At 29.4% G+C, this 13437-nt stretch overlaps 2 protein-coding genes across 3 annotated transcripts; one reads left to right on the top strand and one right to left on the bottom strand.

Annotated features, from left to right (window-relative positions):
- Nucleotides 1–410: 410 nt before the first annotated feature.
- LOC130669627 (glutamic acid-rich protein-like) lies at nt 411–2328 on the bottom strand. The gene is made up of 2 exons (XM_057472619.1): nt 2053–2328; nt 411–972 (listed from the first exon to the last, which is right to left on the bottom strand). Exons 1-2 carry the CDS (start codon nt 2093–2095, stop codon nt 680–682), a joined length of 336 nt encoding a protein of 111 aa, XP_057328602.1. The 5' UTR covers nt 2096–2328; the 3' UTR covers nt 411–679.
- A 661-nt stretch (nt 2329–2989) lies between these two features.
- Nucleotides 2990–13026, top strand: LOC130669624 (protein artichoke). Of its 2 annotated transcripts, none has more exons than XM_057472616.1 (8): nt 2990–3201; nt 4418–4623; nt 5881–7051; nt 7421–8127; nt 8387–8711; nt 8781–9047; nt 10950–11307; nt 11394–13026. In XM_057472616.1, the coding sequence occupies exons 2-8, from the start codon at nt 4463–4465 to the stop codon at nt 12908–12910; spliced, it is 4506 nt and encodes a 1501-aa protein (XP_057328599.1). In that variant the 5' UTR covers nt 2990–3201; nt 4418–4462; the 3' UTR covers nt 12911–13026. The 2 variants fall into 2 exon arrangements, with proteins under 2 accessions (XP_057328599.1, XP_057328600.1); XM_057472617.1 differs by lacking the exon at nt 2990–3201 and adding an exon at nt 4254–4326.
- The last annotated feature ends 411 nt before the right edge of the window (nt 13027–13437 follow it).

Below are 13437 nucleotides of genomic sequence, written 5' to 3'. Positions count from 1 at the left end.
TGCTACTTCATGATTTCGTAACTGCGGTACAATGTTTTTTTATTTTTTAACATAACTAAAACAGCCGAGGCTATCAAAATAAAAAGAGGCTCGTCCTAACCGGTTGGACCCGAGTCGACGACCACTTTCTTTTATATACTACATCTAAAATCACCTGTAAAAGTTTAAAAATGAACTCACATGATCTTCGAAATTATTAAGCAAACATTTATTATTAATATTATTATTAGTATCATTAATCTAATTTATTAATCACTAATAATAAAATGTAAGGAGCCTATTATAGAAAAATAAATAAATTATAAAATAAGTACATTGTTCACTTTAATAATCAGACAAAATATAATAATTATAATACAACAAATAAAAATATAAAAATTTTTGTATTTCAAAAAGTTTGTGATCATGGAGTATGCCCAAAATTTTTAGTGAATGCCTCATATGTAGATTTAAGAAGTTTGCAAGTTTTTGTATTTTCGTGTGATATATATTATAACTCATTTGTTAATGAGTACATTTTTTAAAACTATATGTTTTATTTAAATTTATAATACATTCGTTTTAATTTTTAACTTTAATTTTGTTACGGGGTTAACAATAATAATACAATTTATTTATAGTCTTGCGGTAATACGCGTGCTAATTAATTAACTTGCCGCGACTACTTAAAATCTACCTCCTAGGCGTCTTCTTCTTCTTCTCCTAATAGTTCTTCTTCTACTTGTTCTTCTTCATTTTCTTTTCGTTCATCGTCTTCATTTTTTCCAATTATTTCATCATTATCTTCCCCTTCTATCTCTTCATCATCGTCTTCTTCATCTTCTTCATCTTCTTCATCTTCACTCCCTAAATGCGAATCGGACCAATAATTATCTTCTTCCTCATTGTTTCTTGCGTCTCTGGGTTTTTTATTGTCGGGTTTCTCGCCTGGTTTAATTTTTACGTCCATTTTTTTATCACCCGAATTTGAAGCTTTAATCAATATTTTTATTAGTTAAAATAATATTTATAATTATATACAAAACTTAAATGGTAAACAAATTATAATTGTTTTTTTTTAACACTTCTCCCATCTTGAAAAGTAACTATATTCATATTTTTGCATTTTAAAAACTTTCATTCTTTTATATTAACCTTTTCTATCGGAGATGATAATCATTACCATCTCATGTGGCAAAATTATAAAATTTTTCGATGTAGGAAATAATAACATCTAAAATAGTAACTATAACCATCGGCAATGACAAATATTACTACATCATATAAAAATAATGAACATATAAACATGATAATGATTATCACGTACAATATGATACTCAATCCCATTGCAACATTATAATAGTTATCATTATTTTTTTCAGTCTGTAGAAATAAAAAAATTTTCAGACTTCTTGTATTATTTATCCAATATTTATAAATTTTTCAATTCAGGTATTACGACGTATATTACACAGTACCTGTATTACACAGTGATGTTAATTTGAATATAAAAATTACGAAAAAGGGCTAAAATGAGTCATCTAATATTAAATAGCTAACTCTGTATTTTAATTATTGTACACAGAAAAAAAGGATTTCTTGGCACAAGAAATATTTCGCATTACGAATTGAAAACAAAAATTTCCTTAGGACTAGAAAAAATTAATTGGCACAAGAAATTTTTTCTCGTCCTAAGAAAATTTTAATTTTTAATTCATAAGACGAAAAATTTCTCGGGGCAAATAAAAATTTTTTGCACCAAAACTTATCACACTGATAATCTAATGCAGAACATAAGATCGAGTTATTAAGAAATATTGAATAAATATAACAATAAATCTCAAAATTTTTTATTTTCCATAAATCATTTTCACGATTTATTCGGCAAATTAAGCTATAAAATACTTTAACTTTAAAAATTTTTTTTTCTATATTCAATAAAAAATATGAATATTTAAATTATTTGTATACATAATAAAATTTTTTTAGTCATGCCAAAGAGGTATCACTTCTAACACATAAGTACACGCACCCACTTTTTTTTTTTTAATAATATCTTTAATATAATATTACCTTCTTCATTCTTGGAGAGTTCGTCATCACGAGGTCGGGGCATTGTTAAAATTTTTTTTACTTTTTCTACTTATGTATTTGTATATTCCTTTTAAAAATTAAAAACAACTGATACTTTTAATGAATCCATAGCGTCTTTTATACTTAATGACGAAGACAATATGAAGATAAATAAAACTAATTTCATCATGTAGCAACATTTCAAACTATCTAATCAATGCGTTATCAATAAAACAATGAAGAAATTTATCTATAATTTATTTCATTATTTTACACATGCCTGTTTTTTCATAGAATTAAAATTTCATTTATTTTCAACAAATTATAAATATTAAACATCCAAGCGATAGCGTCCCTTATTCCTACAGAAAAAAAATCAATTTTCAGAGCGGGAAGTAACAAAAAAAAAAAACGAACAAGACATGAAGGCATGAAAACTCGTATGGCATCTAGGCTGGAACGTACATACGTTACAACCTAATACTGCCGTACAATTAAAATCGCATTCTTGCAATTTATTTATAAATCAATAAAATAAAAATTCTTTCAATCGCGTAATAAATTTTTCAGCTGCCAAGAAATTAACATCATTATCACATCAAAAAGAAAGCAAAAGAAGTCTCGCGAATTTAACGAGTGACAATTTTCGCGCCTGTGATCATGATGATACAGCAGAGAAAGGAAAAAGATTCTATAAGCGTGTTTCACGCTATTTGAACACCGACTCCACAATATTCTCTCTTTTTTTTCTTTTCCCCTCCCTTCTTTTTATACACATCTATTTACACTACACTACCCGTCTGTATGCAAGGATTTGGTAGCTTCAGACTTTGGCGGGATCCACTGGGACTCCCCCAGCCGTGTCTTCTTCTTTCCATTCCCCCATCCATAGATACTTCTGGTACCGCGTGTGCTTTGAACACTTCTTATCCTTGCTCTGTACTTAGTTTAAATCTGTAACGTGCAGAAGAAGAGACAAACTTTTATCTGCCACTGCAATTAAATATTTAAGTGTTTTTTTTTTTTTACGATTATCAATTTTATTTATACTTTTATTTAAACCAATAATTGTTTATAGTAAATACTAAATTTAATTTAGTATTTAATTTTCTCTAATCAGTGTTGTAATTTTTTTTTTAATGATTAAAGGTAAACAAAAATTAATTAACGAATATTAAATTTATATTTCTGCACATTTTTTTCGTTTGATCGATTAATTTTTTTTGTATCTTAAATTTATTCATAAAAAATTCTATGGTGATCCGCCGACTGTGAAGTGATTGTTTTTTTTTCGCGTAAGTTAATTGGTATCTTTTAAAACTGACCCCAATTAAGGTGATGAAATTCAGGACTAAACACACAGCACTTGTTTATATATTGTGTATATCTATATATATATATATCTATCTATCCATCTATCTATATGTATATTTACTTATACAAACTGATCGTTATTGCAAATTGTCTGTAAGGTGCACGACCTTAATGCAACGTTGCATAACAATAATAGAGACGATTCAAATCAACATATATATCCTCGGACTCGTGTTGAGATCTGTAAAAATATGCAGGAAGTCCGAATCACTTTCACTTTATGTGAAACAATTCAAACGGATTTTTATTCATACTTTTCCTTACTCTTCATCTCAAATTCTATCAATCATTAAAAAAAAAAAATTGAACTATTATTTAAAATTTTAAAATATTACACAACATACTTTCTAATTTAAATATTAATTATTGCACAACTAATTATTTAAGAGTAAGTTGTTAGCTTAATTATAAACAATTAGTTAGTAATTTAACAAAAAATACGTATGAAGATATATGTTTGAACGTTATTAGTACATGTTAAAATGTATATATGTATATAAATTTGTGTCCTTAGTAAAGTTAGAAGTAATTATTAACGGCGAACGATTGTCATAGCGGTCTTTGGCTTACTTGCGGTCCGAGGATCAATTTAATCCTTCTGCGACCGTGACGTAAACGTGTTAAGAATGGACTACCATGACTCTGAACATTTGTCTCCTCTTTCATAGCCCACTATTTCCTGCACCTTAAATATATTACATTATACTACAATACGATATGATGATATCCTTGAAATTATTATTTTGGCATTATCATTAAATTTAAATACCGTGTGTTACCTACTTATGAAACATACTGTTTACTTGAATTAAAAACATCGGCTTAGTGAAGAACTATAGCTCCGTTTAAATTATTGCTAAATCTTTGTCACCAACTATTTTGACATCTTTAACGATCCATGTACCTGAATAAGTCTTTCATTTACTTTTTAATTTATAATTATTCGATAGTTTAAGTTGTTTTACTTATTTACTTTTTTTTTGTATTGTAGAAAAGAGGGAAATGATGAAAAAGTGACGATTAAATTATTATTACAATGGGAACGACATCGGAAGGTCGGCGTCAAGGCTTGTGCCTTATATTGTTGTTAGTTTTTATTGTTAAAATTGTTAAAAGTCAAAATGATTATGGGTGTCCATCTCAAGAAAAAATTCTACCATGTAGATGTTCTATGAGGGATATGGAATATCAAATATGGTAATTTTTTTTAAATATCTTATTTATTTACTAGTATACGGAGAGAATTTTTTGATAAAATTTACCCTACAATTTAGAGTAAATAAAGTAAATATGAAAATACTACAAACTGATTCCTTTTGTTTTATTTTTTACTCTTTTTTATTTAAAAGTTACTCGAAATTAAGATTTTATACCCCATAATTGAACACTATTTAGAAACGGAAGATTAATTATTCATCCAGGTTCAGTTTGACTCACGAGTAAAATTTATTAGATAATTCTTTCCGTCAAGGTTTAATAAAAATTTATTTGTGAAATTTATGGTGTGAAATTTTTTTTTGGTGTAAAACATCAAGCGGTGTACTTGTAATATGGTATGAGTGTTTTCTTTCACATCGTTTGCTGTTATTACTTCAAATATTGTCTGATAATATCATTTGTAGTCAAAAATGATCAAATAATATATAAGTTGCAGTATTAGTATATCATTATTATCATTGATGTCGATTATTTTAAAATAAAACTGAATACTTAGTGCCGAAGCAATAGAGTTTTAAATAAAGAACTTATGCATTGATCCGATTGGTGGTGTGAACGTTCAAATTCACATGGTCCAAAATTTAACACCGCGCGTCGTGTAACTTTCACACCGGCAGTGTTAAAAATTTTAACACCGAATCATTTACACCGCGGACTTGAAATTTATTACAGTGCACAGTCATTTTTACTTTTTTTCATTATAAAATATAGAGGAGAGACTGGGGCATAACATATCTCAGTGAATAACTAATTTGCGCAGCTGTACTGAGCACTGGATACATTTCTTGTCTATTTCAAATAATTTTAGAATTGAAATTTTCTTCCGGAATTTTTTAGTTGTCCCATTGTACCCCCGATACTTTGTATCGCTTCAAAATACATCATAATTTTTTTTTTTACTAAACCATTGGGAATTTCGGAATGTCTCAGTCTCACCTAATTGTCAGTTTCTCTTAACGGTTAATTAGTTAAAAAAAATTTCTAGTTCAAAATTGAAACTGTACACGAATGAAATAATTATTTTTTTTTTTAAGCCAGTGTTAAATAAATATGATTTTGAAAAAAATATAATTGTCCGAATAAACTCAGCAAAATAAACATATTTGATAGCAAGAATGAATAAGACTTAAAATCTAAATAATTATTTTATCACTTGAAGTATTATTCAGTAATCAGTGTGATAATTTCTTTGAAATTAAAATTGACTAATTAACAAACATGTAATTTTTATTTTAGGTGTAGTCACAGCGAATTACCAAAAGTACTAGAAGGTTTAAAAGCCGTAAGTCACTATATAAGTCATCCAGTCGACGAATTAATACTCGAAAACAATAACTTGCCAAGCTTACCCGGCAAAGTATTCACAAACTTACGAGTATTGCGTTTAATGCTAAGAAATAATCATTTAGAACGCGTGTCTTCAGGATGGCTAGACGGTCTTCATGATTCTCTATTAGAATTATTTATTGTCGAGCCGGATTTGCGGTCACTACCCATTGACAGCTTAGACAATCTCCTAGGTCTTGAAGCCATTACAATACAAAGTAGATCAATGAAACGTTTACCAAGATTTTCAAGTTTAACAAAACTTCGTTACCTGCAAGTTAATTCACCAACTCTATTAGAATTATTACCAGTTAATTTCCGTGATTTACCAAATTTAGAACAATTACACATCTTTGGTAGTCCAAAATTGATGCGTTTAGAAGCTGGACTGTTTAAAAATTTACCAAAATTAGCGTTAATAAATATAACAAGCTGTGGAATTATTTGGATCCACCCTCGTGCGTTCGTTGATCTTCCGGAACTACGGGAAATATCATTTGAGGACAACAAGATTCCTGATGCCGCAATAGTCGGCCGTGCAATGATGGAACTACCAGTATTATCAGTTATTCGTTTAAATAGCAACAAAATAACACGACTACAAGAGGAAGCATTTATAAATTTACCGTCATTAAGTAGACTATACCTTACAGGAAATTTTATAACAGAAATATTTTCCGGTGCTTTTCAAATGCTACCAGTTCTACGTGTGTTAGATTTAAATTACAATCTTATCAACAGAATACATCCAGACTTTTTTGTACAACGAACTGGTAGTACTCTAGAGGAATTATGGATCATGGGTAATCGTTTGAATCACGTTAACGAACTACGTGCTATCTTAGAAGCTTTGCCACGACTAAAATTTCTTGATGCATCCTACAATCAATTTGATGAAATTCCTTTTGGTGCGCTAAGAGGGCATCCAACATTAGAACGTCTTCATCTTGATCATAATCGACTTACTTTTTTACAACGGGAGACTTTTTCAGCGATGCCAGCACTCAGAGAATTGAGACTTAAAAATAATTCACTTACAAATCTTTTAGAAGCTCCATTCTGGAATTTACCTGGATTAAAGGTTAATTAATTATTTGAAAAATTTCACGGAGAAAAATCGGGAGTGAATTTGGAGTGATTACGGATTTTATTTGAATCTAAATTTACTCCGTCACTCGGAGTTTCGGAGTTTTTTAAAAAAATCACTCCGCATACGGAGTAAATAGAGTTTCTCTTTTCAGCGGAGTGATTTTGGACTGGTCTAGATTTTATTCAAATCCGCATTCACTCCGATCCGGAGTTTTAATATTAAAATAGAATTTTTTTCGGAGTAAATTTCACTCCGAGGAGATTAAATAAATAAATAGTCATCCGCTCCACATTCACTCCGAATCCACTCCGGATTTAATCCGCAAATCTTTGACAGTAATAATTGAATTTTTTTTTACAGGGACTTGATTTATCAGAGAATTATTTCAGACATGTTGAACCAATACTATTAGAAAATTTACCAAATTTACGTAGACTTGATTTAAGTGGTAATGGTATTGGAATGTTGGAACCAGAGTCATTTTTAAATGTACCAGCACTAGAGCATCTTAATTTATCGCATAATGCTATTTCAATAATTCATCCAATGACAATGAGACACTTAACAGGCTTATATGAACTTGACATCGGTTGGAATAGACTCATAGAAATGGTACCAGGACTGCCAAAAAATATTGAACATTTACACTTGCCGATGAATCGTATTGTCATGTTACCGTCACTGGAAACTCAAGATTTAGCGTTACCGGCACTGAGATCCCTTGATTTAAATGCCAATGGCATTGAACGAATAATACCTGGTACTCTAAGTGAGTTACCAAGTTTGAGAAAATTGAATTTAGGATACAATGCAATAAGATTAATTGAAGATGGAACATTTGATGGGCTTTCGAGGCTCGAACAGCTGGATCTGAAGTATAATCACATTATGTCTCTTCATGGTAGAAGTTTCAAACCTCTTAGAATACTAATGGATTTAAGTTTAAAGGGAAATAGATTGGAAGTTATACGACCAGATATATTTGCTGACAATGTTCAACTTCAGCGGCTTGATTTGGCGATAAATAATTTAGCGCAAATTCCTCATGCGACATTCTCTAATACTAGGTAATAAAAGTATTAATTTATAAATTATATTTTAATTATTAATAAAATAATGATTTATTTTTCTAATGAAAATCAACTTTCGGTTGTGTAATTTAAAAATTATTAATGAGAGCTGAGAAAGTCTAATGAGACAATAATTATCACGGTCTTGTGATTTCGTAGCGTGTTTAGAAATAACTGTCACTTACTTTTAATTAAATACAACAACTGGAAAATTCATCTATTGTTGATTTATTAAAATTTTTTTTTATTATTTCAGAGATTTAAAAGAACTTCATGTGTCGTATAATACATTAACAGAATTACCCGGGTCACTACACGGACTCACCTCACTAGAAGTTCTTGATTTAAGTTTTAATAAATTAAATACATTGTCTTCAGACACATTGAGCAGTCTAACGTCACTTCTTGAATTAAAACTCGTGAGAAATAAAATAAAAGAATTACGTGAAGGTGCATTCAATCGATTACCAAGATTGAGTTTTATTGATCTTGAGAATAATGATTTGAGAGTTATCGAGAGAAATGCAATTAAAAATTTACCTGAACTTCAAGCAATTCGTCTTGGGAAAAATCGAATTCAGGTAATTATTTATAATTATTTATTATTTAATATTTATATTTTATAATTTTTTAATTATTTTATATTTCAGATGATTCCGACTGGTGCATTTACTGACCTTCCACTTCTACAGAGTGCAGAAATGCAAGACAATCGAATTCAAGAAATCGCAATCAATGCATTTATCAATGTACCAAATCTTCTGCTTCTTAATTTAAGTTACAATCTTTTACCAAGCTTAGAACATGCAGGGATTTCAAACTTACGGTCGCTTGAAGTGCTTGATCTCAGTCATAATCGTTTGACTCGTGTTTCAAGTGAAAATCTTGCTACCTTAGAGTGGTTAGTCGAACTGAAGGTAAGTTTACTTACTTCTATTATTATCATTTTTTATGATAATTTGGATTTGATCGATGTATGCAGATGTTGGTTTGATACACTTACACAGATAAATATGATTCTTATCAAGGCCATTCTCAGACAGTGCCCCCGACTTTTTAAAAATTTTTAATGACTTTCAAATGTCATAAGCGTAATAAAATTTTATCAATCAATTAAAAAAGAATTAAAGCATTAATTGAAAAAAGAACAACACAGTTGCAATTTTGCTGAGATATAAATTTAAAAAAAAATTACTTACAGTTGATTTCAATTGGGAGTCAAACAAAATTTGGGAAATAAATTTCAGTAAAATCTTCATGTCAATTTTAAAATTCGAATTTTCAAATTTTGAAGGCTATAATTTATTCGACAAATTTCGTTCAACTCCTAGTTGATAGCAACTGTAAGTAATTTTGTTTCAAATTCTATACCTCGGCGAAATTGCAACTACGCTTTCTTTTTTTCAATTAAGGTTTTAATTTTTTTTAATTAATTAATAAAATTTTGATATGCTTCTGACAGTCGAAAGTCTGAATGCTTATGAAAAGTGGAGAGCACTGTCTGAGAATGTTCTTAATCTTAAGAGCCACATTAATCTACACAAGTTTAGCAAACTCTTTCCTACTGAGTCAAACTTGTACTAGCAGGGAAGTAATCTGCGACAGGTAGAATTGCAATAGTTTGAGTGAAGAGTTTAATGAGTTTACGGAGACAAAACTACACAAATACAATAATGTATGCATACGAAAATACATACATATTATAACTAAACTGTCTGAAATAAACATCGAAGTAATTAAATTCCTGAATTTATATGAGAGTGAAAGCAGCAGACACTCGTATGCTTTTTTATGAAGTAAACAAAGTAAATATCAATATAAAATTTTTTTTAAATTCACGTCAAGACCTCAAAATCTTTAGGTGCATACCGGATGTCTGCAATTTTCATTATAATGAAATAATAAAATTAATATAAGAAAATAATATATTGGAAATTAGATTGATAATCAAATTATTATATTGTTCTTTGATACCTATGAACTTATAAAATTTTTATTGTTATTATTTTATTTTATTAAGATTTATATCGGATGTGTCATCTTTATTTTCAATTAGTTAAATTCACAATATATCTATTTCCGGTTTCTTTTATTTTTTAATAAATTTATTGATTTTCATAGCAGTTTCCGTAAGCTGTGTTTGAATTTACCATAATTTTGAAATCCGGTTCTTGAGCTTTACTCATAATCAATTTATCGTCATTTTACATTTGGATTTGTTTATTATATTCATTCCATTAATTCACATTTGTATTTTCATACGATAAAATAACAACTCTCTGTTACTGTTATCACAACAGTTTAAAGAATCAATCGAAAATTATAGTGCTCTAATTAAGGGTTGAGTAAATTAATAAAATAAAAAAGAACAAGAATGAAATCAAACATTTTACTTTCTGTTATCTAAAATTTAATTTAAATGCCCGATATAATAAAGTCACTTTGATATGTAATGATAATAATTTAACAAGAAAAAAAAAGGGAAAATACTTTCGATAAAAACGTCAACTAAATCGCAGTAAATTACTGACTGTAATATATTTTATAAATTAATTCATTATTTTTGTTAAAAAAAAAAAAACAATGACACTTTCACAAGAAGAGAGAAATTTCCCTATTTCTACGGAACCTTGTAATCTTCTCGTTATGCTAGGGCAAGAGCAATTACTTGGACGCGCATTGTTAATTATGGAAATTATTAATTTTTTTTCAACAAATTAATTAAACGTCAAAAATATGAAGAGATCATCGTTATTAAATTTCTATTGCTTGTAATTTTCTTTATATTAAAATAAATATTTTTTATTTATTTAAAATAGATGGATCACAATCGTATTTGTGGTATCCAAGGATCGCCGTTCGACAACATGCCGAGATTGAGAGTATTGAGTATGAGAAGTAACCGAATGTCATCGATATCAGAGAATGTATTTAAAAGATTGCGATCCAATATAGCAGTCTTGGACATTGATGGGAATCCACTGTCTTGTTCTTGTGGTATGATTTGGCTGAGAGGGTGGCTCCAACAATCATCATCAGAAGGTCCACGTTGTGCTGATGGCTCACTCTTTAGAGACATAAGACTCTCAAGACAAGATTGTCTGAAGAAAAAACATACGGAACCCATTCATCCGGGATGTGAAACTGAATTTATCGATCAATCTTTATTACCTTCTTGTAAGTTAATTTTTTCTAAAGATATTTATTAGTAGAAAATTAATACTGCAAAATTGTTTAACAATTTTATTTAAAAATTATTTTAGATTATGGAGAAGGTAAACCTCCACCAGCTTGGATGAATACAAATAACCCATCAAAATTAACCCAGAATCCTGATTACTACTATGATGATTACCCTGACAATGAACACAATATGACTCAAAATCCGATAAATAAACTGAGTAATGACAAAACTTATTCAACGATAATGTCACATATTAAAACAGGCCCAATTAAATTTGTCCAAACGACAACAGCAATGTCACCAAAACCTCCAAACGGTAATTTAACTAAGAAAAAAAATCCATTACCACCCTCACCAAGTAGCTCAGGTTTTACATTTTTTGGTGTACCACTGCCTAATTTAAATTTAAACCTCTGGGGTTCGGGAAAAAAATCTCAAAGAAAAGACGACCCAAGACCTGGACGAAGTAGATATCGTACTTATCCACCAAGTGAACCAGAAATGCATAGAGGATTTACTCCATTCCCAGAAACTCAAGGAGGTTTTAAACCGATTGTCGATCCACAAATTATTTTTGAACGGAAAAAAAATAATACGATAGGTAATGCTGCTACAATTACACGTGTCTATCAAGTACCCAGTAAAAAAAATGATGATGATAAAAATGATAATAGTAATAATAACAGTAGTAATAAAAAACAGAAAAATGATGAAGTTTATAAAATAAAAAATGATGCGTCTGCATTGCCAAGTGCTACAGATCCACGTCGGGTGTTATCAAGTTCTCTAAAAAATGATAGCACGACAACAGAAACTTCTTCACCGCCTACGACTCTTGCAGCAGTAATAAATACATCTACTACAGCATACAGCAATATAGAACTCAATGATGATTCTGATGAATATGTTTTTCTCGATGGTAAAACAGCCAGTCGAATAGTATGGACAACCCCAGCAGCAGATACTACTCGCGCGATAGAAGACAATTCCACAGCATTCACTTCCACAGAGAAAAATTATCAAACAGAGCAGGATGTTTTTTGGAATTCCGAAGACCCAGCATCGATTCCAAAACCAACGAGAACGACTCCGATGTCTACTGAAGTGACAAGTGATTTTACATCACCAACATCTCAAGATTTATCAACCGATATGATGGAGACGACTTTAAAAACTCACATATCATCTCAGACTTCGCGTGCACTTGAGCCTTCAGCTTTATCAGCATTTTTGATTCCCGGTGGCCAAGTTCCTGCATCAAACCCAGTGTTTTCTATAAAACCATCTGGAAGATCTACTATCGTTAAAGTAATGGCTCCGTTGGGATCTGAAAGCAGTCGTAGTGGAAAAACGAAGCTAATTAACGACACAAGTGAAACCGATAAATTAACAAACTTAGAAACTGTTAAAAAACCGTCAAGAAATAACTTAAAAATACGCAATGATGATGATGATCCTTTTAATTGGTACTATCAGAATTACAATGAAACCAATTTAGAACCGTATGTGGGCGAAGCTTACAACTGCAGCACGATAGTGTATTTATCATATTTTTTAATTGTTTTACAATTATATATATCCTTGGTATGCTATTAATAAATAAATGTAATTAGATAATTATTAATCAAATGTATTGACTGTAATACCAAAGTCTGTTTTAAATAATTTAAGAATATTTTATAAACTAATAAAAATTTTTTAATAATTAATTTAGCCAAGTTATTGTTATTTATTTATATTTTATTATTATTATTATTATTATTATATTAACAATGCAGTTCATTCTCACTGAGAGTAATTAATATAGAAGTAGAAAATACAACGCCTAGTATTGTTAATTTTATTTTTTCATTATTTATTGTTTGTTAGATTAAATTATTTTTTTATTTTTAGGATAAATAAAATGCCAATGACGTTTTTATTATTATTAATTTTGTAGTTGACGGATTGATGTTTGCAGTTAAAAAAAAACTTTTGTAAATGTACAAAGAACCAGAACTCAGTTCAATTGAAGATTAGTCGTATTTTCTTTTCGTTTTTTAAATTTTTTCTAAGTGGTCATAGCTTACATTTAAAATATTTACTATGATGTATTTTTAAAATTCAATTTAATTTACATAAAT

Source organism: Microplitis mediator, chromosome 6 (genome assembly GCF_029852145.1).
Source record: "Microplitis mediator isolate UGA2020A chromosome 6, iyMicMedi2.1, whole genome shotgun sequence".
NCBI lineage: Eukaryota > Metazoa > Arthropoda > Insecta > Hymenoptera > Braconidae > Microplitis > Microplitis mediator.
This window is presented reverse-complemented; position numbering and strand designations above follow the sequence as displayed.

Bases quoted from the DNA above. Each gene is read 5' to 3' on its own strand.
- LOC130669627 (XM_057472619.1), bottom strand. From the start codon at position 2,095: ATGCCCCGACCTCGTGATGACGAACTCTCCAAGAATGAAGAAG. The intron at 973-2,052 runs GTAATATTATAT...TATTGATTAAAG, and splicing joins ACTCTCCAAGAATGAAGAAG to CTTCAAATTCGGGTGATAAA.
- LOC130669624 (XM_057472616.1), top strand. From the start codon at position 4,463: ATGGGAACGACATCGGAAGGTCGGCGTCAAGGCTTGTGCCTTATATTG. The intron at 4,624-5,880 runs GTAATTTTTTTT...TTTTTATTTTAG, and splicing joins GATATGGAATATCAAATATG to GTGTAGTCACAGCGAATTAC. The intron at 11,308-11,393 runs GTAAGTTAATTT...AAATTATTTTAG, and splicing joins TCAATCTTTATTACCTTCTT to ATTATGGAGAAGGTAAACCT.